The sequence below is a fragment of the Thermobia domestica genome, chromosome 12, assembly GCF_964235325.1.
Source record: "Thermobia domestica chromosome 12, izTheDome1.hap1.1, whole genome shotgun sequence".
In the NCBI taxonomy this organism is placed as follows: domain Eukaryota; kingdom Metazoa; phylum Arthropoda; class Insecta; order Zygentoma; family Lepismatidae; genus Thermobia; species Thermobia domestica.
Window position 1 is genome coordinate 6,885,438 of NC_137465.1, and position 27,422 is coordinate 6,912,859.

At 35.7% G+C, this 27,422-nt stretch overlaps 1 protein-coding gene across 2 annotated transcripts in view; it reads right to left on the bottom strand.

Annotated features, from left to right (window-relative positions):
* Positions 1–27,154, bottom strand: part of Su(Tpl) (Suppressor of Triplolethal) — a 404,282-nt gene extending 377,128 nt beyond the window's left edge. The window contains exon 1 of one of the 2 annotated variants that reach the window (XM_081733410.1): positions 26,768–27,153. In XM_081733410.1, the coding sequence (XP_081589536.1) occupies positions 26,768–26,899 (132 nt within the window). In that variant the 5' untranslated portion in view covers positions 26,900–27,153. Of the gene's footprint in view, positions 1–26,767 lie in introns of both variants that reach the window. The other variant, XM_081733411.1, reaches the window with a different exon arrangement.
* Positions 27,155–27,422: the final 268 nt, after the last annotated feature.

Here is a 27,422-nt window from a genome sequence, read left to right on the forward strand (position 1 = left end):
TCTTCCAACGAAAAACTGGCGAAATCTACATATAAACAAATTCTAATCATTACTGTGTCTCTTCCCTATCACTTTCCTCGTTCTTCTATCTCCTGTAGTTTATTCCTTGGAAAATCGAGTATGTACGTAACAATCCTTACTGTTACTATTACTTGGTGCTAAATCATTTAGTCTTCCAAAATTAGTTATCATGTACAGAAAATGCAACAGCTTATATCACAATAATTCACAGCAAATTCAACACACAAAATTTTACGTATGACCACTGGCGGATCTAGCCCAGGGCCGGCAGTCTAGCCCCCCCCCCCCCATATTTTTGAATAACTAAAAAAACTGAAGCTATTATTTATATATTATTGAAAGATACGCTTTGCCTTTTATGCTTTATTGGATTTTTTTTAAAGGTACGCTTTGCCTTTTATGCTTTATTGTTTTTTTTTCTTTTTTTTTTCTTTTTTTTAACATTAGGTATAGTTTCAGTTGCAATATTTATGTTATGCAATGTGTAAAACAATACTTGAGGTCCACAATGTCAACGTCAAACCTAGCCATAATATCCATCGGGACACAGTCAAGTTGGGAACTTCTACAGGACCCATGTAAAATTGTAAACTCATGACATACCTATCAATAGCCTCGCTGCCCAAAATCAAAAACTCATGGTCTGGGTTCTGGCTTTCCCTCAGTTTTTACCGGAAACAAGTTATGTTACACCCTCTAGATTTGCTACTGTGTGTGACGACGTGCATTCAAGTCAAAATTAGTATTTGAAGTTCTTGACATTGTTTTTTAGACAGGAATATATTCAACTCCTGTCCTTCCCTCAGTGTTGTGTCCAAACGAAGCAGCTAGGTGCAGACACGGCTCGAGTACGGTAGTGTCATTTCTCCCTTTGGTTCCAAGAGGTAGATTGCAATTCAGTGAGCGGACAGCATGAAAAAACAGACAACATTAGGGATCCTACATATTTTCGTAACCAAGTATGAAAAACCTTTGTTTTCTAACAAATTTATTAAAGAAAAAAAAAAGTCAAAGCAATTGATTATTGTAACTGTCACTTTGACATTATGCGCAATGTTGAGAATATTGCCTGCAATCAAGGGCGCCGATTTATCTGTAAATTTGGGGGTCCATTCAGATGCAGAAAGTATATTATATATATATATATATATATATATATATATATATATATATATATATGATGATTTTAAGACAAATTGCATTCAAATTATACCAAATATTGTATATTCATAAATACAATAGGGGGACCCACATGAGCTTTGGGGGGGAAAGGATCGGCGCCCTTGCCTGCAATCAGGGTTTAGTGAGGGGAACGCATCCCCACTTCCATTTCTACTCCACTTCATAAAACATACAGGGTATCTCAAAAGTCCCCTGACAAGATAACTCTGTTATTATCAGAATTATAATAATGTAAAAGGGGAAAACCATCTTCAAATATGTTTTCAATCTAATATGGATTTTTTTTTTTTAATCGGAGCAGCTGTTTGGGCTGTACACTCTTTATGCGCCCAATGTTAAATGAAAATGCAACGTTGCCATTTACCTGCGGGTGGGGAGGGAAGAACGGGACGGGAGGTGGACAAACTTTTAGAGTATGGTGAATGGGAGCATAACATTGGGCGCATAAAGAGTGTATAGCCCAAACGGCTCGTTCAATTTTTACAAATTCCTTCACTTTAGATTGAAAACGTAATATTTGGAGACGGTAACTCAGATAATAAGAGTAACCATATGTCAGGGGACATTTGGGACACCCTATATACGGTGCACCTTCACTTCTTAAAAAGTTACAATGGGTAAAGATAGGCATAGGGGATGGCGTGACGTCATCAGTCCCCCCTACCTTTTCAGATCCACTTTTACTCCTACATACAGTAGAAAAAACAAATTAAGTGAAGTCTAGCATTCGCAAGATAGTTACTTCCTCGCTAATATATCAACGAATCGCCAAGTTTTGAGATTATTTTTTTTTAACCAAAGAAAACTAGGAAGAAAAACTCAGCCACAAGTTAGCGATTTTACATAAGACGCTTTTATTTTATTTTATTTTTCGCTACTGCTTGTTAACAGACGTTTTCACACAGAGCGCTGCCCGCAAGACGAGAAAATTTTCATCTCGTCTCAATAACGAGTAAAGAAGAGCATTTTTATATTAGAGATGAGACGAAGAACATGACTCGTTTTAGAGACGAAAAATTTTCCTGAGTTTTATGAGCAAAATTAATTCACGCACGTCTTAACTCTCAAACAGTTTTACTGTTACCTCATTCACAGTATAAAAACTACTAACTGATCAAGTGATTATATGCGCACAATGAAGAGCATTCGTCAACTTTTAAAGATATGCAAATCCTTACAAAACAAACTAATAATAAATACGGTTTAAATGTTGCTATATTACACTTTTCGTGAACGACTCGTGATGCTGAAGGAATCCAATAACTTCTAGATTAAATTAAACAATATCAGGAGATACATGTTGTACAATTCGCGGCAAAAAACCTGCAACATAAGGATGTAAGTTTATTGTGAAACTACGCCTAACAGCACAAGAATGAACATAACGCCTAAGTGGAACGAATCATGCCAGGATAAACCTCGGCCTCCTCCCGTGCACACTTATTTTGGAGCAAAAGGCTTCGTCATTTCACAATAAACTTATATGCTCATGTTGCAGGTTTTTTGCCGCGAATTGTACATAAATTAAAGAAAAAAACGAGAGAACTTTATTTCCCGTCTTGTGGCCGATATTATATATCCAATACTACTAATATTCCTGTTGTCAGACTTGACTGGCGCGTAATGATTCTCTTCAGTACCGGGATTATTATGAAACGTAGATTTATAAGTAAACATGATATGCAAACCGCATTGCAAATCAACCCGGTCCACCATATACTTTGCTAACAAGTGAACTTTCGACATGATTGTTATCCTCCACTTTCGTAAGTATTGAAAATAAGTATCAACCTGAAATATTTCGCCTTTTTAATACAAAAACTAACAGCTCAAAAATTACCCTTATTGACAAATAATGTTAAAAATGGTCCTACAGGCTAGAAGAGTTTTGTATAAAAAAAAACAATGCACCGGAAGGAACTTCTGGCCCCTTGCAGGTAGAAATTGAGAATTTGTCCGCTCATGTTTACCTGCAATTGTGCCAGTCTTCAACTCACTCTACTGAATTTGGTTTTGTGTCATTTTTCTATTACTTGTGGCCAAATTGTCTTTCTTTCTGCCCCAAATATTTCTAACACCTTCTCATTTGTTTTCTTCGACCCAGCTAATCCTCTTCATTCTTCTCTACTCCCACATTTCGCAAGTTTCCAGTCTTTTTTTATTTTCATGGCTTCTGCATATTGTCTATGCTTCTGTCTCATACACTACAATACTCCACACGAAGTATTTTATGGGTCTTATTCTCAACTCTTTATTCAAGATCCCACAAAATAATATTTTCTTGCTCCTAAAGGCTTCTTTCGCCATTTATATTCTGACTTTCATTTCACGTTTACATTTTATATCATCACTAATAATACTATCCAGGTATAGAAAATTACCAACGTGTTCTATTTTCTCTCTTGCTACTTCTGTATTGCTCATCGCTCGCTTCGTTCCAATCACCATGGCCTTTGTCTTTCTAACATTTATTTTCATCCCATATTCCTCACAGCCTTTCATCAAAGTTTTCTAACATCTTATTGATTCTCTCTTCTGATTTCACCCTGTGTCATATCATCTGCTAACCGTATGCATCTAACCATTCTACCTCCTACCGAAATGCTGTCCTGATGCTGTAGGCTCTTTTTCACTATGTCTTCTAGATAGATAGATATTAAATAATGATGGCGAGAGACAACATCTCCCCGAATTTCACTTTCAACTGCATTTTTTCCTGGTCTAACACTTGCTTGTTGGTTCATATACAAGCTTCTTATAAGTCTTCGATCTTTTCATTCCAGCCCAACATTCTTTAGAATTGTCAACAATTCCAAATTCACCTGGTGAAAGGTATTTTCTAGATCAAAAAATACAACATATGTTCCTCCTTTTTCTATAAATGTTTCACCGACTACCCTTAATAAGTCAACTGCATTTTTTGTGCCCTTACTTCTCCTAGACCCAAACTGTCCCTCAACATCTTTTCATTTGTTCTTCCATACAACCTTCTGTTCAGCATTCGAAGCATAAATTTTGCTGTATGCGGTATGATACTAATAGTTATTCAGTTCTCATATCTGTTTGGGTTCGATTTCTTATATAACGCTGCAAAATTGCTTTTGTCTTGTGAAATATCTTAAGAGACTAAGCACCATTCTTGTACTACGAAACTCTTGATATTTGAACACATTCACAAATACAAGTGTATCGATTTCACACCTCGAAGCTTACTCCGCCTACTCCACATGACAGATGCTGGAAACACTAGGATAATCCTTCCTTATTTAAGAGTTCTTGCACTGTCTCGCCAAAGCCTTTGAAAGCCTTAAAACTCTTCCGCAAAACAAATGTCAGCCTTTAAATGTATATTTTGTGTATTCAAGGCATTGTCCTACCCAACACATGTTGCACTTTCTCCGAAAGAGATGATAACTTAATCATTCTTTTAAAGCAAGATAAATACCAATAGCTTTTCTTATATATATATATATATATATATATATATATATATATATATACTTCCTTTCGCTTTACAGGTATAACAACGTTAGAGAAAATGATACCCACTCTGGAATTTTAACAAACTATATTACTTTAATTTAGTTTCTCTTCTTTTTTCATGACAATTTCCATGTTCGACATTTTTAGACTATTTGGCAATACACAGTATGTCCAATGGAACTTATTTACCTGGTGTAATTGAAGATTTTTTAAATTCGGAATTCCCCAGATCTTAAGATCTTTCTCTCCCTTCGCAACCATCTGATGCTCTAAGAAGAGTTCACCTTCATTCGACAAATGCCTGATGTGATCGTCGCAGTTCGTAACCTTTTTCTGTTCCATAAACTCACAAATTTCATCATCATATGGATGCTGTCCGATCATTTTTTTTTCTCCAATTTTAAATCTTCACAAGTAAATCACCCCTCTGTTTCCATATTTGAATCTCTCTCCCTCTCTCTTAATGTGGTCCACTATGAACGCACATGGCTTGGGATCAAACCTTCGAATCTTGAAACCAAATGTAAGCGCTCGCTCTTGAAATGTGCTATCGTCACTCTAAGTTTGTTGTTTGCAGCGTCATTTTAGATTGTTCGGGGGTGGGAGGAATTCTCCGTTGACATAAGAATTTCATTTTTTACATCAGTGTTGTACTATACGTTTAATCAATGTAATTATCAAACTCAACGGAGGGGGAAATACACATTCCTGTCCAACTAAATGATGCCCCTGGAACATTTCCTTGCAATTACTGGGAAACAATGAAATTAATATTGAATAACACTTATTTCTATCAGTAGTATTTAAAGTTCTGCGCCCGCATTACAGACTTCGGAAAGCCCAAAACCTATTGACGTGATTGACAATTTCCATAGATTTCAAAGGAGCATCTTCCGAGCTTGATGTGATATGCAGTCTTTGAAGGGAAGAATGCAAACAATGGTGTTAATGAAGATATGGGGACGCTTTGTGACATTTGATTTTATTCAGACTTTACAAGGGCACTTCAGAACAAACGAAAATGAAATTAAATCTTTCAGTTTTACGTCCCACGGTTATGTCCGTTAGGCTAAAGGAGACTGTGATTATGATAAATGAATGAAGAGGTGGAATGAAGAAAGTGGGAAGAAACGAGAAAACCCCGAGAAAACCCACGAGCACGGTGTTTGTCCACCACATTCAGAACGAATGAAAGCGACGTTTTAGAGCTATAATGCTTGTAAACATGGTTCCTGCTGTTTCCGTCTCAACGGAATGAGTATATTACGGCACACAGACTGCTTTAGACAAGGAAAGGAGTGAATACCAGGAGCAATTAGTCGATCGAGATGTGTGTTTATGAATGCATAATAAGCACACGGCGCAAGAGTGTTAATTTTTTGTAACATGTTCATTGTTTCGGTCTGTACACCATTTATTGTTGAATGTTACAATTAAGAACGTTACAGTATCATAAACATTCATATCATGGAGGTCTCTACAACAGTAATAACGTGAGACGGATAGAACAATGCACACCTGAAGTACCCTAGTATCGAATATTATGATCATGATATGACACGTTTCGAATGAATGACATTTTTTCAAAGAGCTTTATTTCGAAACAATAAAGATAGGCATGACATCCAATCACATATATTTTTTAAGATGTAAATAAAATAAACCCATCTTAAAGCAATTTGATATCTCAATTTGTTTCGTGATTATGATAAACAGAGGTAAAATTCGCATCACTGATTAAAATTTTATATAAATGTGAGAATTTATAATTTGAACTTGAAAAGAACACTGTTACTGTAGTATTATACAAGCAAAGGAGAAAACAATCATTTTCAAAAAATTTTCACAAATACAGGATGTATCAAAAAGGATTTTACAACTTTGAAAACACATATTGATTTATTCATATATCTTACAGACATGTTTATGGGGTCATTTTGTAGCAAAATACATCAACAGTGTGTCTATTGAGTTTCATTTTCAAAATTCCAGTATGTTTCCAGCATATTCAGTATAACTGTCAGAAAAATTCCAATACCTATTACAATGATTTCTTTTTTAAGTTCTTTAGGATTAATAACATTCTTGATGATTTCAGGTTTGTAATTGTTTTACCATCAAAAGAATATTTTAAATAAATTTAGTTACCCTGGATTTTTTTAAAAATACGAATGATTTTTTTAACATTTTTTAAAGAGCTTCCCAACTCCTCTAACAGCCTTCTACTCTACCCATTGCTTTAAATGTCTACTTACAAAATTAATATAACTCTTGCTTTGGAAAAATTGAGAATCTCAATCAATACAAAATTGTTTCTACGACTATTAAAACAATTACAAAAAAGTATTGTTGACAAATTACCAGTTTCTTGATTTTTCCAATATGTGGATCAAAATTCTAGTATTTCCAGTATCAATAGACACCCTGATCAAGTTTTGACTTACGTAGTCAATTAGTTCGTAGCAAGCCACCCGAAGCGCTAGCGCCAGTTGGAGCAAAGATGGTTGCCTTTACTGGTCTCGAGCGTGCTAGGTCAATGGATCAGCCGAGATGGCAAAATAGCATGACCCCCATGTTCACCGAATCTGACACCTCTTGATTTCTTCTTTTGGGGTTCATAAAGGATACCGTGTTTATTCCACCCTTGCCAGATTCTCTACCAGAGCTCAGAGTTAGGATCTACTTCGCAATTGAACAAGTCACACCTAAAGAAATCGATTTCAGATGGTATGTTTGGCACATCACCAATGCAAGCTATATTGAACCTCTTTCGGTATACAAAATGACAAAACCACGTCTGTAAGCAGGGACCGGGGCAAGATTATACGACGGCGCCCCCATACATATATTCCAAACAATTTTTCGTATCCTTTTTCCTCCCGAATTTTTCGCCCCTCTTACTTCGGCGCCCGCGGCCGTCGTCCAGCTCGCCCCCTTCCCCGGTACGGCCTTGTCTGTAAGCTAAATAAATAAATCAATATGAACTTTCGAAGTTCTAAAGTAATTTCTGATACACCCTGTACATCATTTTAAACAGTTTAGCAATCTCTGTAACCCTTCTCGAATTTAATCAATACAGTTTTAAATGTTTTAAAAACATACTGGCATATGCTCAAAACAAAGAAAACTCTGCTTACGAAGGACACAGGAATAATTATCTGTAGAACAATCAGACTGATATAATGTCCAATACTTGGAAAAAACAGTTTTAGAAACGCCAGACTAGTGCACAACATACACAAAATTTTGCTGGAGACCGCACATGGACTTCCTGCAAAAAAAAAAAAAAAAAAAAAAAAGTTTTCCATAACCATTTCGTGACGAATAATAATGGGTGAAAATCGAAACCTCTTATGCCAAATCAAATCAATGGCAGAATAAGATAATATCTTGATGTATTGGTAGGTAATTCGCCCACGACGGAAGTAAAGTACACAACTCGTTTGAAATGTCAACATATTGGCAGGCCGCCATCGTTGCAGAATGAAATCACGTTCTCTGGACACTTGAAATTATCAGCAGACTGACAGCTTTCTCCGTTTCGAGTGAGGGAGTCAAGGTGCGACTAGAAACATACAGTCAACACTTGGCACACTATAGCAAACAGGAGTTCAAAGACCAGAAGAGAAGGGGGAGAAGTTGCCTAAGCAGGACACAAAAGAGCTACTCAGTATTCATTAAAAGAATAACAAAAAAAAAAAAAAAAAGTAAATAGGAATGGGTGTCTTTTCATTTACAGGTATTTACAATATGTTTTGTTTCTTATTTACATCCGACTTCTTTTATTAAAAGAGCTTGAGATACAATAAGGTCATTTTACACAAAGCTCTTCCCAGAGCGATGGTAAAGGCCAAACTCATTTTCAAATCTAAAATATAGTCAGCATTGAACGAAAATTTAAAATTATCCAAAGACGAGACATTGCTAATCAATACATACTGAGTTGAAGAAACTGACGTGAGTGGAAATCCTCATACATAGTTGTCCAGAAAATCCAGATTTTTCAAAAACCTAAAAATTGACATTTTGCGATATTCACTTAACATATCAAGTAGTGGCGGCGCTACAAGGGAGCAACGAGGGGTGACCGCCACCCCAATATTTTTTTCTCGCCCCCTTCCCATTTTTCCATGTACAACCAGTGAACTCATGATCACGAACTGCTGATATAGAATCTGTCACTGAAATCTTTGTTGCTCATTGACATGTTTACAGATATAGAAGCTGCCTTTGATCATTACCCCATTTTTAAATGCTGGTTCTGATCCCTAATTAACTAAGCTCTTCTGAGTATGCCTAACCACTGAGTATTTCCATGTTTTACGTTGAACATTTTTCAATCTCTTTGTACTTCCATCTATTGATAGCTATTGATAACCTGCAGCCCCATGTGTGTTATAAAGTTAAATAACAAACACAACACCGTTTATATTTCTGCAAATAACAGAATTTCGTAATTGGTTTATGAATAGCAAACAGAATCATCAAAATATTCATTACATTAAAAACGTTACAGTGGAAGTCACTTCGCATTAAGTGGTAGCTCAGAATTAAATAATAATAAAAGCAAAACAAGTGTGGTTAACTCATCTCCCCAAAATTTTTCTTGCTTCCCCTCTTGCCCCCTACTATTACGAGCCTAGCGCCGCCACTGTTATCAAGATGAAACTGATACACTAATACACTTTTCTTCTTATGACAATCGCACGACGACAGCGTATAGTATGTCTGGTCAATGAAATATAGCCCAAAATTATGATCCACCTATAAACTTCAATTTTTGTTTAGATATAGGATTTTGTTAATAGGATTATGCGTTGAAAAATATCCACTGTTACGTAGCAGAATCTGAACGCTTCTTGAAAAATTAACCAAATATAATATTAGTACGTTACATAAATACGTATTTTACATAGCCAACTTTAACTCAATATATGGATTAACACCTAAGTACAGAAAATTATGACTCTCCTTAAACTGCAACCAGGTTACAATAAAATTCCTTGTAATAGCGTAACTTCAACATATACAATCATAAGAGATTAGGATTGGGTGAGTTATTTTTCAGCCGCCAATGTCTAAAATTAGTAACGTGTCTGCCGCGGAAAGATAGATAATAGATATAGATACGTATAGATATAGAAAATACGCAACCACAGTGATGAAAGCACATAGTAACACATTGAAATATACAAATGGAATATGAAACACAACGTGAGAACGTATAAAATGTAACCAGTTATGAACATTCCAGTTTGGGATAGACAGAATCCAAACCAGGACAGATATTATACACAGCCTGTAAATTGTAGTACTAAAGTGAATCGCTAGTTGTTTCACATTTTTAAAATTTCTTTCTACTTAAAAAGTTTTGCGATCCCAAGCGAATGAACGCCTATGGATATACCGTCTTAATACAACGGCGTCAATTGGGCCTTCAGGGAGGCAATTGCCCCTCTTGAGTTCGAAATATGTACACATTAAAAAAATACATATACTGACGAAAAACATTAAAATTACATTGAAGTCCAACATTACTCCCCCCCAGGTAAAAGCCTCAAATTATGGTGCTGCCTTAATAGTACATTTTAAACAACAATGAAATACATAGGAAGCAAATCGACTTGAGATTACGATCGAAAATCCCAACATTAATAAATAAATAAATAAATAAACTGTCAACGTTTTAGGACGTTTGACTGAGGATTTCGAGTCCCAGAGGTTTCATATGATATGAAAACACTGGCTGTTCTTCTACACCTCGATAAACTAATCTGTAAAATAATCTTCTGATTTTTTAAAAAAAAAATCAATTTCAGGTTTAAAACTCTTGTAATTGAAGCTAAACAACACAACCAAGTTAAAATTTACCGACGCACTATGCAAGACAAGTTTCTGCTGCTCTCCACTGGTAATGACTCAGCATAGTTACATAAATCGAAAGTCACACCTACTTTAATAACTTACTCAATACACAATTTATGGTAATCACGACCTCAAGTGAAGAAACCAATAACTATCATCAAACCTAGAGAAAAATGCCACATTAACGCTGGAGGGAAGTATCATTCGACAGGGATATTGAATTATTTTCAGAATAATTAATATCAACAAGAGACTTATTCTACAAACATTAAATTCCTGGAAGCATAGATGTATATTCATTTTTAAAAAGTGAAAATCGCGTTTTTAGCGACAGGAAAAGTTAACAACAACAAAACACGAAATATTTTAGAGAACTTTCAACAATATAGTTTCTTCTTGCTTATCTTTTGAGAACACATTTGAAAAAAAATAAACACTGCCACAAAGTAAAAACAAAGTAGAAGTTTAATACGAAAACAAACTACAATGAAATAAAATTTCTAATTTCAGCCCCACGGTAAAGCTCGTTAGGTTAAACGGGAAAAAATCTTTGAAAGGATATGTTATCCTAACATGTTTGAAAGGATATGTTATCCTAACATGTTTGAAAGGATAAAGGAAAGTATGATTAAAGCAGGTGAAAGATGGAAAAATTGGCGGAATGGGAAAATGGAAGGAAACAGAAGTACCCCGAGAAAACCCCAAACACAGTGTTATCCACCACAAACTTACTTGGCCAGGAATCGAACAGGGGTCCCACGCACCAGACGTAAGGGCTCTACCACTGAACCATCAAGCTTCCTTAGGTGAAAGGAGACGTATGATTATTGAAAATGAAGAATTATGAAAGAATTTGTGGAATGAGAATGTGTGAGGAAAAGCGAGAACTCCAAGGAAACCTACGGATATAATGTCCATCACAAACCCCTTGGCTTGGGATCGAACTCGGGACGTTCGTACAATAGATGAGCATGCTGTCACTAAGACACAGTGCCCCCTAAAGAAAGAAAAACACACTACCGACATCTGCAATTACACCAAGAACGAACATAAAGGGTTTCCGTGATGATCATAAAATAGGAAGAAAAGGAAAGGCAAATACTTGTGGTAGTACTATATCCTTGAAGGGAAGATGCCTGAACCACGACAGCACAAAGAATTCCCCAAGGACTACATTAGACATTAATGATTTATTGGGAATTTTCTACGGACTGTAGCTCTGTAGAGGTGAAATATGAACACTGGAGCCCTAGCGTCCAAAGCAAGTGCTCTATCATGAGTGCCCTCTATAATTGATATAACACTTGCGGTATCTTAATATCCAGACTCTGGGAGTACGCAGAAATAACTGTCCTGCATATATATATATATATATATATATATATATATATATATATATATATATAATAGTTAATGGGAACTTAAGATCGGAAACATTACTTCAGGAACTATCCTTACGCGTGTCTTCCCGCATAACCCGGAATACCCACCTATTCCATCTTGCAGCTCTAGATTGACAATTATACAGGTCTCCTTTTTACAGAATACCGAGCCGTTATAATCATCTAAAAACTAATGTGGACATTTTATTTCGAGCTACCCGGTGTTTGGAAGAGCAATTAAACGAGTTTTGGCGAAATAATGGTACTTTTGCACTCTTTGTTAACATTTCCCTGTGTAAAATGGCGAAGTTCTGCTGTATCTGAGAATTTGTTCAATAAATAAATAATCAAGACCATGGAAGACGGAAGGGTTACTGAAAACATTAAAAACGTTAGAAACTGAGCATCGTCTTTGGCCTACGAAGTTAGCAAACTTTAAAGAAAACGTCCTAAATCATGAGAGACTTATCCAACTTATGCCTAGTGACGCCCGTTCTGTTAACTGGGACCGAACGAGACCACACTTTCTACACCGTAATGTCATATACTACAGATAAAAACATCTAAAGCAACTGTATCAACTAATCAGACAACTGACAGATGTCGTACACATCTGTCTCAATAAACACAAACCAACCACATTTTCCACAATTTTTATTAACATAGCATTAAGTAAGACGTAATATATCCGAAGCTATTAACTTAATGTCAGGTCAAATTTTCAATGGAAACATCTACCTTCGATAGGGTTTTGGGCTTTATTATACTTAAATACACTGTTATCTTAGTCATACTTCATTGATTTCAGTACATAATGAAAAAAAATGCCGCTATGATTAAACTTACTGGAAACAAAACACACAGATCACATCATGACGGATATTTTGTAACAATCTAAACTAATATCTCTACTCCAATCAATTATCTTACTGATTCACAAATGAATTGTGTAGTTAAAGTTTTATAGTTTGTTAAGAACTACTCACTAAACCGGTCAGCATAATTTTTCAAGATATAACTAAAACCCAGTAAGTGATTGGAACAGGAATATTAGCATATTTGAAGCTAACATATTTGTTAGAAACTATCCATCATGGTTTATGTATTTTTTTTTTTTCTGAGCTACAATATACAGTTAAACTTAACCATACCGATATCATGGTACCATGAAATGTGGTTAAAGCAGCAGTGTGCGTTTATGTAGAATTAATAATAAGCCGCTGACGAAGGTGGAGTTCTGATACAAAATTTCGACACGTTCCTAAGTTTTAATAACGCGTCAAAGTACTTCTTTCAGCAGCTCCATCCACAGCAATTACTATAGTCTCATTCCTCTCATGCAACTATGTGTGGACGGCTCCGATTCCATCTCCGCTGTGAATGAGAATTTATTTCCCAGTTCCTCTCTCGTTCCAAAGCGCTTTAGGGATTCACCCACTTCAATCTCCTCTGTAAATGGGAATTTTTCCCGTTTTTCTCTCGTTTGAAAGCTGCTCGGAAATTCTCCGCTATGAGTGGGAATTCATGTCTCTGTCCTTCGTTCCAAAGGTTCAGGAATTCCCCAATCAATGAAAAATTGATACTTGGAGAAAGGTGGGAGTAAAGATTCCCGGATTGTAGTGCTGGATCACCTCCAGGTTGCTCTGTCACATTTTTTATACGTACGTACTATGCTATATGTAACTACTATACGTACACTCATGTCCAAAATGATTGTCGCATATCTATAACTGTCTTCTTGTAAGAATATAATTTGATAATTATTTTGCAGGCTACTTTTCATACTGATACTATATGTATAATCGAGAAATGTACATTTGTAGTAAGTTTCATAGGAAAAGAATTATAAGTACGAAAATTATAGTGAGTGAAACAACATGTTGCTAAATGAACAAGAGTTTTATTTTCATTTTATTGTTCTTGTTTACTGCAATTTTTGACATCAAATTTGCTACATACACGTCTTTGTCGATTATACACATACTAACATAAGAAATACTGGGCTAATTCGTTACCAAATTATATTCATACAACAACATATTTATAGACATGCGACAATTTTGGACATGAGTATACATATTCTTTCTAAATTTCAAGCAACTCTCCTGTTAGTCTAGCGGCTAGCGTCCTGTGTTCGATTCACAGTGGGAAAGAAATGAAAGTAGATCGCAGGATGGCAAGATACGAAATGGCGAATAACTCATTTATCTACAGGGTTCAGACTTGGCATTTTGTACCCTGTATTATAATGGTTCGATTCCACGTTAAATGAGTTGATTTTGAGTTTAACGTCTCTTTCAGCAGCGAGGCTATATGAGACGGGACCTACTGATTAATGTGGAATTCGAACCACATGAGCTCCCGCGGGGAATCGAACCAGGGTCGCCCACGCAGAAGGGGCGTACGCTAACCGCTTAGCCACAAAGCAGCTCTGATTCCACGTTAAAATGTAGGTCCACGTCTCATTTAGCCTTTGGAACTAATTGGGATGCTAAACAATTTTCAAGCAGCTATCTTAGTGAAATACTTACGAATTCTTACATAATGTGATAAGCTACTTTAAAAAAATCTCCATAACGCCCTCGAATGTCAAATATTAATTCTTTAAGAGTTGAGCGAATAAATGTCGTGTGTGATCAGCGACGCACATACGCTAGTTGTCGCCGGGGCAAGAACTCGCCTTAGCCCCTCCCCCGAACAACCAAACCAAAACCTCCCCCAAAAATATATTACCAATTTTGCGCCCTCCCAATCCGACACCCGGGGCACAAGCCCTGTTTGCCCCTAATTACGTCACTGCGTGTGATGCACTTAAATCACAATTTTTAATGTAAATTACGTTCTCTTTGCGCTGCCTTTGTTAGTTTGAATAACAAATATTACTAAGTGTAACATAAGTTGGTTTGGTTCCGGCATTGCTCTTACAATGTCACTAATTATTCTATATGAACTTCCATTATCAAATAGTATATATATGGAAACTTCAATAGTAGAACTTACGAAGCCAACAAAAAGAAAACGTCAAATTCTTTAAACTACTGAATAATCAATTTTTCAACAACCTTGGTCATACACACACACGTGATTTAAAAAAAAAAAAAAAAAAAAAAAAAAACTGTGCTTGCCACTGGACTCACGCATGAGATCTAAAACTGTCTCTAAAACCACACTCGCTTCGTTCGCTACCATTATTAGGTTTTCAAATTTCAACTACCTTACCTATCAATCACATATTGCTGAGGTGAAATGCAACAGCTGAAACTCGAGGACTATGCAACAGGACCTGTCATAGAAGTAAACAAAAAAGGGGAAAATCGGAAGGAAACCAAGGAGTAGGACGAACACAACAACTGATCAAAAACGTGGAAGAAATAATTTCAGCCCCGAAAAAAAAAAAAAAAACTCATTAAGACTCAATCTGACAACAGAATATATAATTATAATGCAAGTGGTACAGAGCGTAGAAACTATGGAGGGATTTATCTTTGTTATACCTAGATATTATTAATTTCTTTCTCCACCTTTCACCTTTCTCCACTTGAACATAAAGATGCGCAGCCCTGTGAGTTTAGGCAGAAACCATTCCTACTTAACACTGGTCGCCAATGGTAACCTGGCGATGGTGAAATTTGAGCTTTGTTATAGAATCTCGTATTTTTATACAACAAGCCTACTATAAATAAATTATGTAACACACAAGTAATAAATCTAAGCTATATGTAGAGACAGCGTTTCCTGTATTCCATGTATCCAAACTCTTTACGACTTTTTTTTTTTTCTTTCTTTATTTTACGTGTTAAGATGAAGGAAAATCAACCAATGCCAAGCGTATCGTAGCATGATAAAAGTATGGATAGAATACACGTGCCATTACACAAACGGAAACTCTTAACATAAAGGTTGAACGTCCCATTCAGGAGTTTGTGATATATGTAATTCAACCAAATGCATAAGCAAAATAACGCAATGCCATCGTCAGCATAAACAGTGAAGGTAAAAATCTTTAAGAGACTCATCTATTCAAAAAGAAAGAAAAAAGTCAAGCCCGTTTTTGTGAAGCATACTGAAATCACCAGACCTTGATTTTATTAGAAAAACTCCTGTGGGACTTTCCAGTTCATAGAAAGGTTGTGCTATGCACCGATAAACCTTCTGGTACAGCTCTTATTGCAATACTTCGCATGAGAATATTTTATGGATCACACTAAACCAATGAGAAAAAAAAAAAAAGCTTTTACTTAGTTAAGTCATGGTTACTATGTAACAAGTGCTAATCCTAAGCAAACCTTATAGCAACACATTGTGTGACCAGACCAACCTAATAAAGAATAATAAATAAAAATAAAACTCTTTTCAACAATATTTAAAAATAGTTGTTTGAAAACAACTTTCATTAGCGCAAGAAGGTGTGATTTTTATATCTGGTCAAAATATTTCATTATTGTGAAGGAAATTAACCGCAAACACTACATTATTCGTACCACATAAATTTTGCTAGTTAATGGTACTGTCAGTGACAAAAGTTCTTCCGTTTGATAAAATTTATTTTGGGAATACGGTGGTATGGCTGGAATGTATAGAAAATTACATTCATTTTTATTTACTGAAAACTGTACTGAAATTGTCCTTCCATTTTGAAGTTATTTACGAAACTAATTTCATCAAATGGAAAGAAATTTTATAGCTGACAAGTAAAGCGCTAGAAATTCAAAGGTCTGGGATGTTTAATCAAGTTCTCTTCAATTTCTTGGGCCACTGAGAATATTCACCCAGCATTTCATATTTCATTGCCATAAACTACTTAATAACATCCCTCTGCCTACGAAGTTACTAGACAACTAATGACTTGTAGTCAACGCACTGACTTCAATTACCGCTACTTGTCCATATTACAGTGTTCGGAATTTAACATTTATTTCTACAACAAACAGCAACACGAGAGACGTGGATGAAAGTTACTTGAGAACCAAACGGCCCTACCGTTATTGGTCTTATTGAAGTTTAGTTTGTGATTCTTGTTTCATTATATCTTCACCAGTGGTCTATTTATACGTTCACTAGCCCGCTAGAAGAAAACAAACAATAGAAGTTGCTGACACAGACAATCCCTCCTATAGGACATAACCCCAGCCTTCTAAAAAAACGCACAGAATTGTGAAGTGAATTTACATCATTTCAGGGAATGCAACAAAATCCTTAACAACATTCAACAACGCTCGAAATACCAAGCTCTTTTCCTTAGGCGACACTGAAATGAAATTAAAAAAATGAAATCCGAGATTTACGTCCTACGGATATGCCAGCTAGGCTAAAAAAGACGATGATGAAAAAGAATGAAACGGTGGAATGAAGAGTGAGAAAAACCCGAGGAAACCCACGCATACGGTGTTTGTCCACCACAAAGTTCACGTGGCGCTATCTGGGATCGAACTAGGGACCCCATGCACGAGACGTGAACGCTCTACCACTGAGCCTCCGCGGTCCCCCGACGTTCTGATTTTTTTTTTCGTAAAGAACTCTAGTTTACTAATGGACACTTGCTTACATATAGGTTGTTATCACTATAACGTGTCATTGAATTACAAATACAAGCAATACCCGTATTTTTATATCTTGTATTCTAGGAAATGATAATAACTACTTACAGTTTACGAAAAAAACAAAAGCTGTACGTCATGAAAGCAACTAGTATCTGCATTTTTAAAGCATACTTTTTTACACTTGAATACCACCACATACAGAGAGCTACATAAGGAAATCCCGAGAAATAAGCTAATACGTTGAATGCACGATAAAAGTGTACCTTTTGAACTCATGAGTAACAAGAATGGTTAATGCTCTCGCCTTTGGTCGTCGTTCCCCCCCAAACTTCCTTTTACTTACAACACATCCAAAATTATGCTCCAAGGTTAAGGGAGACGGCGATGATAAGGAACAAAATGGTGGAATGAAAGAGGTGGAAGAAAACATGAGAACCCCGACAAAACCCCACACATGGTGTCTGCCTACCACAAAGCCCATTTGGTACGAGCTGGGATCGAACAAGAGACCCAAACACCAAAGGTGAGCGCTCTACCACCATGCCATCACATCATCATGAGCTTATTCTTTGCCTAAAAGCATGTATGACAGCCATAAATCTGCTACTTTTTAGGATACAAAAATTAGCAGAGTGTCACACAATTACGACATAACCACTATGTAACTCGGTCAATATTGGCTTGTATATTTAAAGCGTACTGTCAACTTCCCACCACCGAACAAACAAAACTAAGTGTCATCCTCGTTGTTAAGCAATGGGAATATCCCAGGCTGAAACCCTGTTGCTGATGACTCCAAACGAATTGTTTCCAATTTCAGACTTTTCTGTGAGTCTCAAGTCGAATGTGAAACAGAAAGAAAGCCTCCGACAATTCTTTACCATATTTCATTGCTATAAACTGCAAAATGAGCTTAAGTTAGTGTTTGGAAAACATCATTGTTCATGAAATAGAACAAATGAACAGTCAGCAGCGTTTTCAATACAGAGCATAGGTGTTCCTGCACCGCCTGCAGACAAGTATGCAGAATCTCAAGCTCCTATCTAGCACTTCCACATTACAAACAGTGTCCAATATACGTCATATTATGTTCGGAAATTCATACAAGCTACCCACTGCTAATGACGAAACTACTATTGTTCCAAACTCTACATCCTGACTAGGATCGTGATTTCATTCATCATAAAACAGGTAGTACTTCCTCTATGATATTGCACTAACTTTAATAATACTACACCCAATTCTTATTACCCCAAAATTTATACTCATTCTCCGTCAAGAATTTCGTCACTTAGATCAACAAATTTTGTACTGGAAACAGGTGTCATTACATAAAATCAGTTAAACTCTCAAATATTAAGCTAAACTTTCTACAAGATCGAGAAGGGGACAATGCTTTTTAGTTTAAAGCGCATCGCATCGCTCTAAAAACACATTTTTTCACTACAAGTTTTCAGAGCAAACTGAATAGGTTCAGGAGTCCTTGAGAAACACTACTTGCATCTGCAGCCACTGAAAGCCATGGTTTTACACTGAGAAGAGACATCTAGTTAACACTGATCCATCAACTGAGTGTTAACAGAAAGGCAATACCGATTTAACGTGGCTGTACAAATTGCGGGAGTATCGAGAATATAAAGTATATCCTGTATGGAACTTTTCATGATTCCACACTTTTCAAATAGTCAAGGTTCATATCACAACAACATGAGTCGGCCCTACCTGAACATTCAACCCATTTTTCCTAAAAATAAAAAAGCAGTTGAACATATCAGCACGTAAGACTGCTATTACTCCTTAAGAGGTAAAGGTCGTTCTTCGATTCTCTCAACCTATACAAGTTGATACTCTAACATGTCAGTAACCAATTTTAGCAGAACTATGTATCCATATTTTAAAACGAGCAAACAAAATATCTGAGCAATTTTTGCACAAAGTATCCATTGGACCACAAAGCTTATGAAACCCTCATCACCATCATTTTCCTTTTGTGGGTTTGGTGTCAGGAGGCTAAAGCAGACTCTATACTTAACTCTATGTTAACTGAATTATTATTACATTGAAGACCGCTCCCGCTGGCCTAGTGACTAGGGCGTACGTCTCTGGTACACACCGTCCCGGGTTCAAGATTCTTGGTTGGAGAGAACTAAAATTGGAATGAATTACACAATGGCTCAGATTCCACCTTACACTGTAGGATTTCACGGCTCATATAGCTATAGTGCTAGAAGATAAAGTTCAACAACCAAATAACTTGTTCTATTGAAAAAAAAAAAAAAAAGTATCAAGCTTTTTTTCCCAGTAAAACCAACTCAGTAGATTACAAGGAGTTTTTTCAATGCAACATCTGTTGAATTCTTGTACTGACAGACAAATTTCAGAAATTTCTATGTTTTGAAACAAAATTCGAAAATTGCATACAAAGTGTCGTTTCACACAGGAACAACGTAGATTTATATATATATATATATATATATATATATATATATATATATATATATATATATATATATATATATATACCGGTATATAAACGAGAGATGTAGATGTAGCAATGATCTATTACTTACGGTCAGAAATACAGGGATAACGCCTGAGGAGAAACATATTCTTGGAACGCTGAATAAATAGAAAAAGCAGTTTCTCGTTCATCTCCATCCTTGCTGTATGGAAATCAGTGTTCAGGCCGCAAATGGTAATTCTCACATCCGACAGATAAGAGTATAAATGAAAACTATAAATCCACTTCAGTTACCACGTCTAAACCGCTCTACACTGGTTAGTTAAAACAAATAAAAATAAAAATAAAAAAACTACACTTCTACCACTTGTGGATTGAAATACGGGTTCAGGAGCAGAGATGTTAACAGAATGTTACGTTAGCCACATTGAAAAAAAAAAAAAAAAATCACATTACTACTTATTGTTTCTGCTAAAACACCCATCGACAGGCAAACAGATGGACATAATAATACTGTAAGCCTTACCATCCGATGTGACAGAAAAAAAAAAAAAAGTGTGCCACTTAGCATATTTGAACTCCTTGCACTGACTGACTTATTTATTATAATTATTTTCGCGCAAAACCAAACGAAGAACGAAATTGTCGCATGAGAATCATTATGTAGGTTCAACTCCCTTCCCCTCCCCAACACAGACACAAAATGAAATATTTGATATTAGGGTCCCACGAGTATGCCCTATAGGCCCAGATGGAAGAATTGGTGAAATTAGGATATGGGAGGAAACGAGCGTACATTCATGTCCACAATTATTGTCGCATGTCTATAAATATGTTCCTGTATTAATATACTTTGAGAAGGAATTCGCCCGGTATTTCTTATAATGTCAGTATGTGTATAATCGGCAAAGACATGTATGTGCCAAATTTCATGTCAAAAGAGCAGTAAATAAGAACAATATAACGAAAATAGAACTTTCTTGTCCATTTGGCAACATTTTGTTTTACTCATTCTAATTTTTGTATTTATAATTCTTTTCCTATGAAATGTACCACAAATATACATTTCCCGATTATACATGTAGTATCAGTATTAAAAGTACCTGCAAAATCATTATCAAATTATATTCTTACAAGAAGACAGTTATATATATATATATATATATATATATATATATATATATATATATATATATATATATATATATATATATATATATATATATATATATATATATATATATATATATATGAGACAGTCATTTTGGACATGAGTGTACCTACAGAAAACCTACGACATGATGCTGTCCACCACAAACTTATTCGGTCGGGAATCAAACCAGGGACCCTATTACCGAAGTAAAGACTGAGCCACCATGCCCCCTTCCCCCTCCACACACACACACATACGCAATCTAATGATTAACTGTAGAAGGAAATGGTACAACTTCGAGGGAAGCTCTAAAGAAATCAGAAGTTACACCCATGCACGCAAGCCTAAAGCAGATACAAGCGAAGTGTACAGGAAATATAAGTGGATGATCATTGAATTAATAAAGTGAAATGAGATTTCTAGCCTGAGTTCTAGAAATTAACGTTAATGCTCATCAGGTTAAAGGATGCGGAACAATTAACGAATGTGGAAGGAATATAAGAGTACCTCAAGAAAACCCATGGACATAATGTCTCCCACAAACTCGGTTTTCTAGGAATCGAACTAGGGACCCTTTGCACCAGAGAATAATGTTCTATCAATAAGACACCGTGTTCCCCTGACTGATGAACTGGTGGAACACACACAGCGAAGAAAAAGCACACCTACACACGATGGTGTTTATTGCGCATTACAGGCCTCGGAATGAACCAGGGCTTTTCATATAGACAAGAAAAAGTTGTACTAACTCCTGAAACCCCAAATGCCAACTACTATTCAATTTGAACTATCGAAGAATGCTTCTGATTTCTTTTCAGATACCTTCCGGCCACTAATATAAAAACATTTTCAATATAGATATTATTACTGCTTCATAGATGTATTTTTCTTAATAAAATAATGATGATAAAACTGATCTACAGTGGCCTAAGTTGTCAAATGTGATTAGTACCTTTGCGTTAAGTAAAACTGCTTTTCAACGATATCCTCTCTATTTCCACCACTTATCACTCTTTGCTCTAGATTTACAGTAGCTTCATTTCTGTTCTGAATTTGAATGTCCCTTTTGATGTTAATTCCACAACACATTACAGTACGATGCAAGGGGTGGGCAGGTGAAAGGAATTTATCTTCCTTGTACTTAGCAGGTAACAAATAATGGAAATACAGACACATGTTAAACAATGAAAATACAATACAGCCTACGACCATGAGCCCAAACGTTATGCAGAAACAATTATGCATAAGTCATCCTGTATCTCTTGTAAAACCGTCTGAAAACCTGTGTTACTTTGAAAATGAACAGTTTTTAGACATTATCTTCGTACTTGCTATTTATCTACAATTACTGAAAATGCACAAACATATTCTCAGTTTATCAACACTCTCAGTTATCTCAATCATCAGAACAAAACATAAGATGCAAGTTTCAATTGTCAATAGTTGTTGTAATTCCACCATCTTGTAACACACATTTTAATTTTACTAAATGCCTCCATGACATTTTTCTTCCACGGCATTACATAAAATTAAGACAATCATTTACGTGATCTTTTTGGCACCAGACTATGCTGATAGCAAGGTCATATCACGAGCACCATAAATATAAATCTTGAAAAGCCCTTAACCAGTACGAATTCTGCCCTATCCCGCTATATTATAAATACCAATTTCAAATTTACTGTATACGAAGTGTTATAAAGTACCGGGTTAAACAACGAGCAATGCGGGGCTTCTAACCCCCTATGTTCGCTCACCTATATTTCGTAAAGAAACACTGGATACCTTATATGTGCAAGACTGGGGAAGAAACTAGAAGCTTCCGCCCCCTCCCAAGAATATAACTTTCATAATAACATAATATTACTCTACTAGCCATGCATCTCCCGTTTTCATGTATTTTCTTTCTCTACGTGAAGAAGTTTTCATGAGACGTTGAAACTGAAAGTGGCGTACCTAAGATTTATCTGAATAATCTAAAGACCAAATTATGAAAGTAATTTAAAAAAATACTAAATAACCAATTCAATGTAATAAAACCCGACACAGGTATTCCGGTACCTATAACAAAGGTAAGCTACTACAAAATTAGGTTAGCTTAAGTTAACACAGATACAACTCACGGAAATTTACCCTTTCTCTTCAAAAGATAACTTTACATGCGCAAACCATCCAGTTATTAGCTTCACTAAACTATACTATTACATGCGCACACAACTGTGTACACCATAATAGTTCTGACATCTCGAAGGTCTATTAGCATTTAATACCCGTGTACAAAGCAGTTAAATAATTGGGCATTCATTCCGAAATTGGTCGTTCGCCTGATTTTCTACAAAGCATAGTAACAGCTACGAAAATTTAAAAATCATCAATCTTTAGGACCGCTTTAAAAGGATACAAAAGAGAAGGATAGGGAAGAGTGAAGTAAGGTAGGAACCGGTTAGCTTAGTTAGGGAAGGTTGTACCCATTTTGTTAAAATTAATATTGTGTAATTTCTCGTCTCTGCGTGAGAATACTAACTCATTCGTATTACTTTCGTAATATTGCGCGAAATAGTTCTCTCCGCTTGCCATGGTTCCATGTTTATACTAGCCGCTCTCTTTACAAATTATCATGCACACAAACGAGCAAATTATCCAACTCTTCCCGGTAAATTTTCAAAATTTTGCTAGAAACGGCCGACCAACTTTGGAACTTAACCCAATAATTGTGCTATAAGTCTATCATCTGCCCCTAAAACTGGTGTAAATAAAGGTATAAAAGTTATCAACAATCATTCAAACTACGCTTATACAATTATGCAGTATGATTTTAACTATTATCCATGTTTCAACAGCCATTCTCATAAGAATTTAACTCTACCAACAACTAAGTCTCTCTTAAAATACATTCAGATTGTGCTACGTGGTAAGTCATTCACTAGGCCTAACCATCCGCCTGTGGTGGCTTAAACATTTATTTGCCTCTCTAGGTATCGGGAATTACACCGAACTGTAGTTATTAAAGTATACTGACAAAAAAGTTTTCTTCTTCCGGCATTTATTCTGCTAATCCCCGCCAGTTCTTCAACATGACAATAATGAAGGTTAAGTTAGCTTCAATTAAACTTTGTCTCGTTCTCTTTAACTTAGTGTACTGCTTGGGCGCAGCAGAGCAAAAGACCAAATAAATCGATCTTGTAGTTCGATATGTGAGAAACACTACACTGAATAATATAAGGGTATCGTACAGTTTAGTACATGACATTCCATTTCCAGACGGTTACACTATGAAAACAATGTCACTTCAGTTTTCTGAAAAAAATGTTCTCAAAATTAATTACGACTTCCCGTAAATAGTTCTTGGATCTCACACAACAATTCACTCATTGCAAATGGCTCCACCTCCTACTGAACCATTATTTGTACACTTCAGTTCATTTCTCGATTTAAACGATCGTCTATTACAATATATATATTTCTATTTATTAGAAGATTATAGTGCATCCTGCAGGATCAGATTACTTAGTTTTATTATTATTCATGTTCTAAAGATTACGGTAGATTTAATGTTATTACATCATAAAAATAAAAAAAACTTCACCCATGTTTTAATCTAAACCGATCAAAAAATAAATTAGAACCCTCCGAAATGTCCTATACTATTGTCCACATACTATCAAGTATTTTAAACGTTTAATATTATCAATAAAATTAAAAACCGAAAAGCTACCAAGATTCAGCTGAACTGCCACAGATGGCGGACCCGGATAAGACCCACAGGAGCTGCTTTTCTACCTTGTATTACTACTTATTTGTTCTTTCTTTAATGATAACCATTCACTTGGGTACCTTTTAGTTTCTCCCCCAATCTTGCACTTTTAAGACCTCCAATGTTATTAACTTCACAAAGTATAGCTGAGCGAGCTAAAACGATTAGAAGCCGCACAGGGCCTCTTGACAAAAACAAGGTACGGTACTTGGTTCTGGAGCCACGAAACGAGCTGGGGAATTCTAAACACCATCTTTAACTTTTTTCTTCTTCTCATGCTCACATTTCGCCTGATTGTTCATTTTCCCGTAAATTTTGTATTTCGCGGCCGCCATCTGCGGAAGTTAACCCCACGATTCTTACTATAGACACAGATACCCCATTATCTCAATAAATATACGTCTATTTACCCAGAGTAGTTTGAAGTATCTCAAAACTATGAAGGACGAAAAAAAAACACTTCTTAAAATAAAATTAAAAAAAAAAAACTAACGTGCAGTTTTACTATACGAATTTATAGTATAAGTAGTAGCAGAAACGGGTTAGAAGCCCCGCAGGGATAGTTGGGTTCTGTTCTCGACATAAAATGGGCAAATTAAAGACTTGCCCAGATTTTTCTGTTCATTTTACAATCTGTGGATCTGTATAGTAAAACTGCATCAAAACTAAAACCAGACTACTCAAAATATAAATAGCAAATTATTTCACCGCTCTAAAGAGGAAAGTAGAATTAGGTTATAGGCCTACATCTGTATTTTATACAATCCCAATTCTATATATTACGGTAACAGTAAGTTTATTTCTTTGACCACTTCATGAGATGCAGTACGTAGCCTTCTTTATCCCCAGACTATAATAGCATAAGCTCTACAATTACAGCAACGGTCAGTAGTGAACGGTAGATTCACTTTCGCAAGTAATTCAACCAATTTTGAAAGATACTGACGCAATCCATAGTCCTAATAAGCGAGTCAAGTCAAAACTACACGTGTTTATTGAGATATAAAACTTTTTTTCTTTTCCCTTCTTTCTGTTAAGTATAATCAAAATTAAAATCCATTTCTGAACATAGAAAAAGAATAATCACTAGTCACTCCATCTCAAATTCCACTGAACTGCATGTTATCGCAGAATAACTATCCCAAATTTTTCACTTGTAACATCGAGACAAAGTAAAAAATATCACAATAATTTAAATGCTAGTATTAAGTTCACATGGTGAATGAAACAATATTATCAAAGCCAAATTATCTAATCCCACTCTGTGTCGCTATAAATCGTCACGTAGCAGACGAGTGTCCACTCCAAATATGGCCGTCACCTATTTTGCTGTTGTTAACTGCAAAAGAGCAAGCATTATTACTTGCAAACTTACTAACCACACAATTAAAACTTTCCTAGTCTCCAAAATTAGTCTTCACACAAAACGTAAATACACACTGTGCTATTATTTATAATTTAAATATAAATCTTGCTTGCACTGAATGATGATACGTGCTTCTTAGCAAAACACAATTATCTAACGATGCACTTCATTCCACACTTCTTGTAGGATCACTAATAACACAGATTATCACTTCACACTATTTTTATGCATATTTTAACTTCGAAATAAGACGATTCAACAGTTTGAAAAAACCAGGACGAAGATTTTCGAGTAACCTGTTGACGTGGCGAGTCCTCTATATTTATTATAATCATAAATTTTTAACATTTCACTTGCCTTATGCTAGTTTTTAAAATAACACACGTATTAGATATAAATGCATCACAGAAATATAAAGTAAAGGATCGTAATTCGGTTAAGAAATGGAAAATATGGCGACATCGAATTTCAACTAGTGCCTTGCAGACGACGGAGACCATCACATATTACAACGTATTTCTCTCAATTCACACCATTTCTTGTAAAATTAAATCACTTACCTTGTTCCTGATATATTCCTCTATAGCTCGAAGTGCAGAATCTGTTAGCTTCACAAATATCAAGGACTTATTTTCGTGAAAATTCCCCTGCGATGACAATCCATACTGAACACCTGCCACCAGCGCCGCCATTTCTGTCTTGGAAGGTGTACTTGAGCACCAGCTGGCTCAAGTTAATCAAACTAGAAACTAAATTCCAATGACATAAGTATTAATTTGGTAAAATAAAACTAAATTCTTGATCAACTTCACCATTAATAAATGTAAATGTTTGATATCTTAATTAGTTTGAACTATATGACTCCTATTTTCAATATCACGTTTTAAAGTTAAAAATATTAACTTGTTGCAGCAGTCTCTCGTCCCGATACTCCAGGGAAAGTGTAGTGTTGCGACATCTATATTAGACATGTGAAATTGTTCTATTGAGCGCTAGTAATGCGAAGTATGACGTAGAGGTAAACTGATTAGTAAATCGAATTTAAGTGGGAAACCCGTGATTTTTTTTTTTTTTAATTAATAGTCGGATAAGAAGTATGACACCAAATATAAATGCTTCTAGACATGTTTATTAACGAAACACAACTGACAATGAAAACATATATTTAAAAAATAATAATAATAAATCGGAAATATAGTGGAGGCTTACTACCTG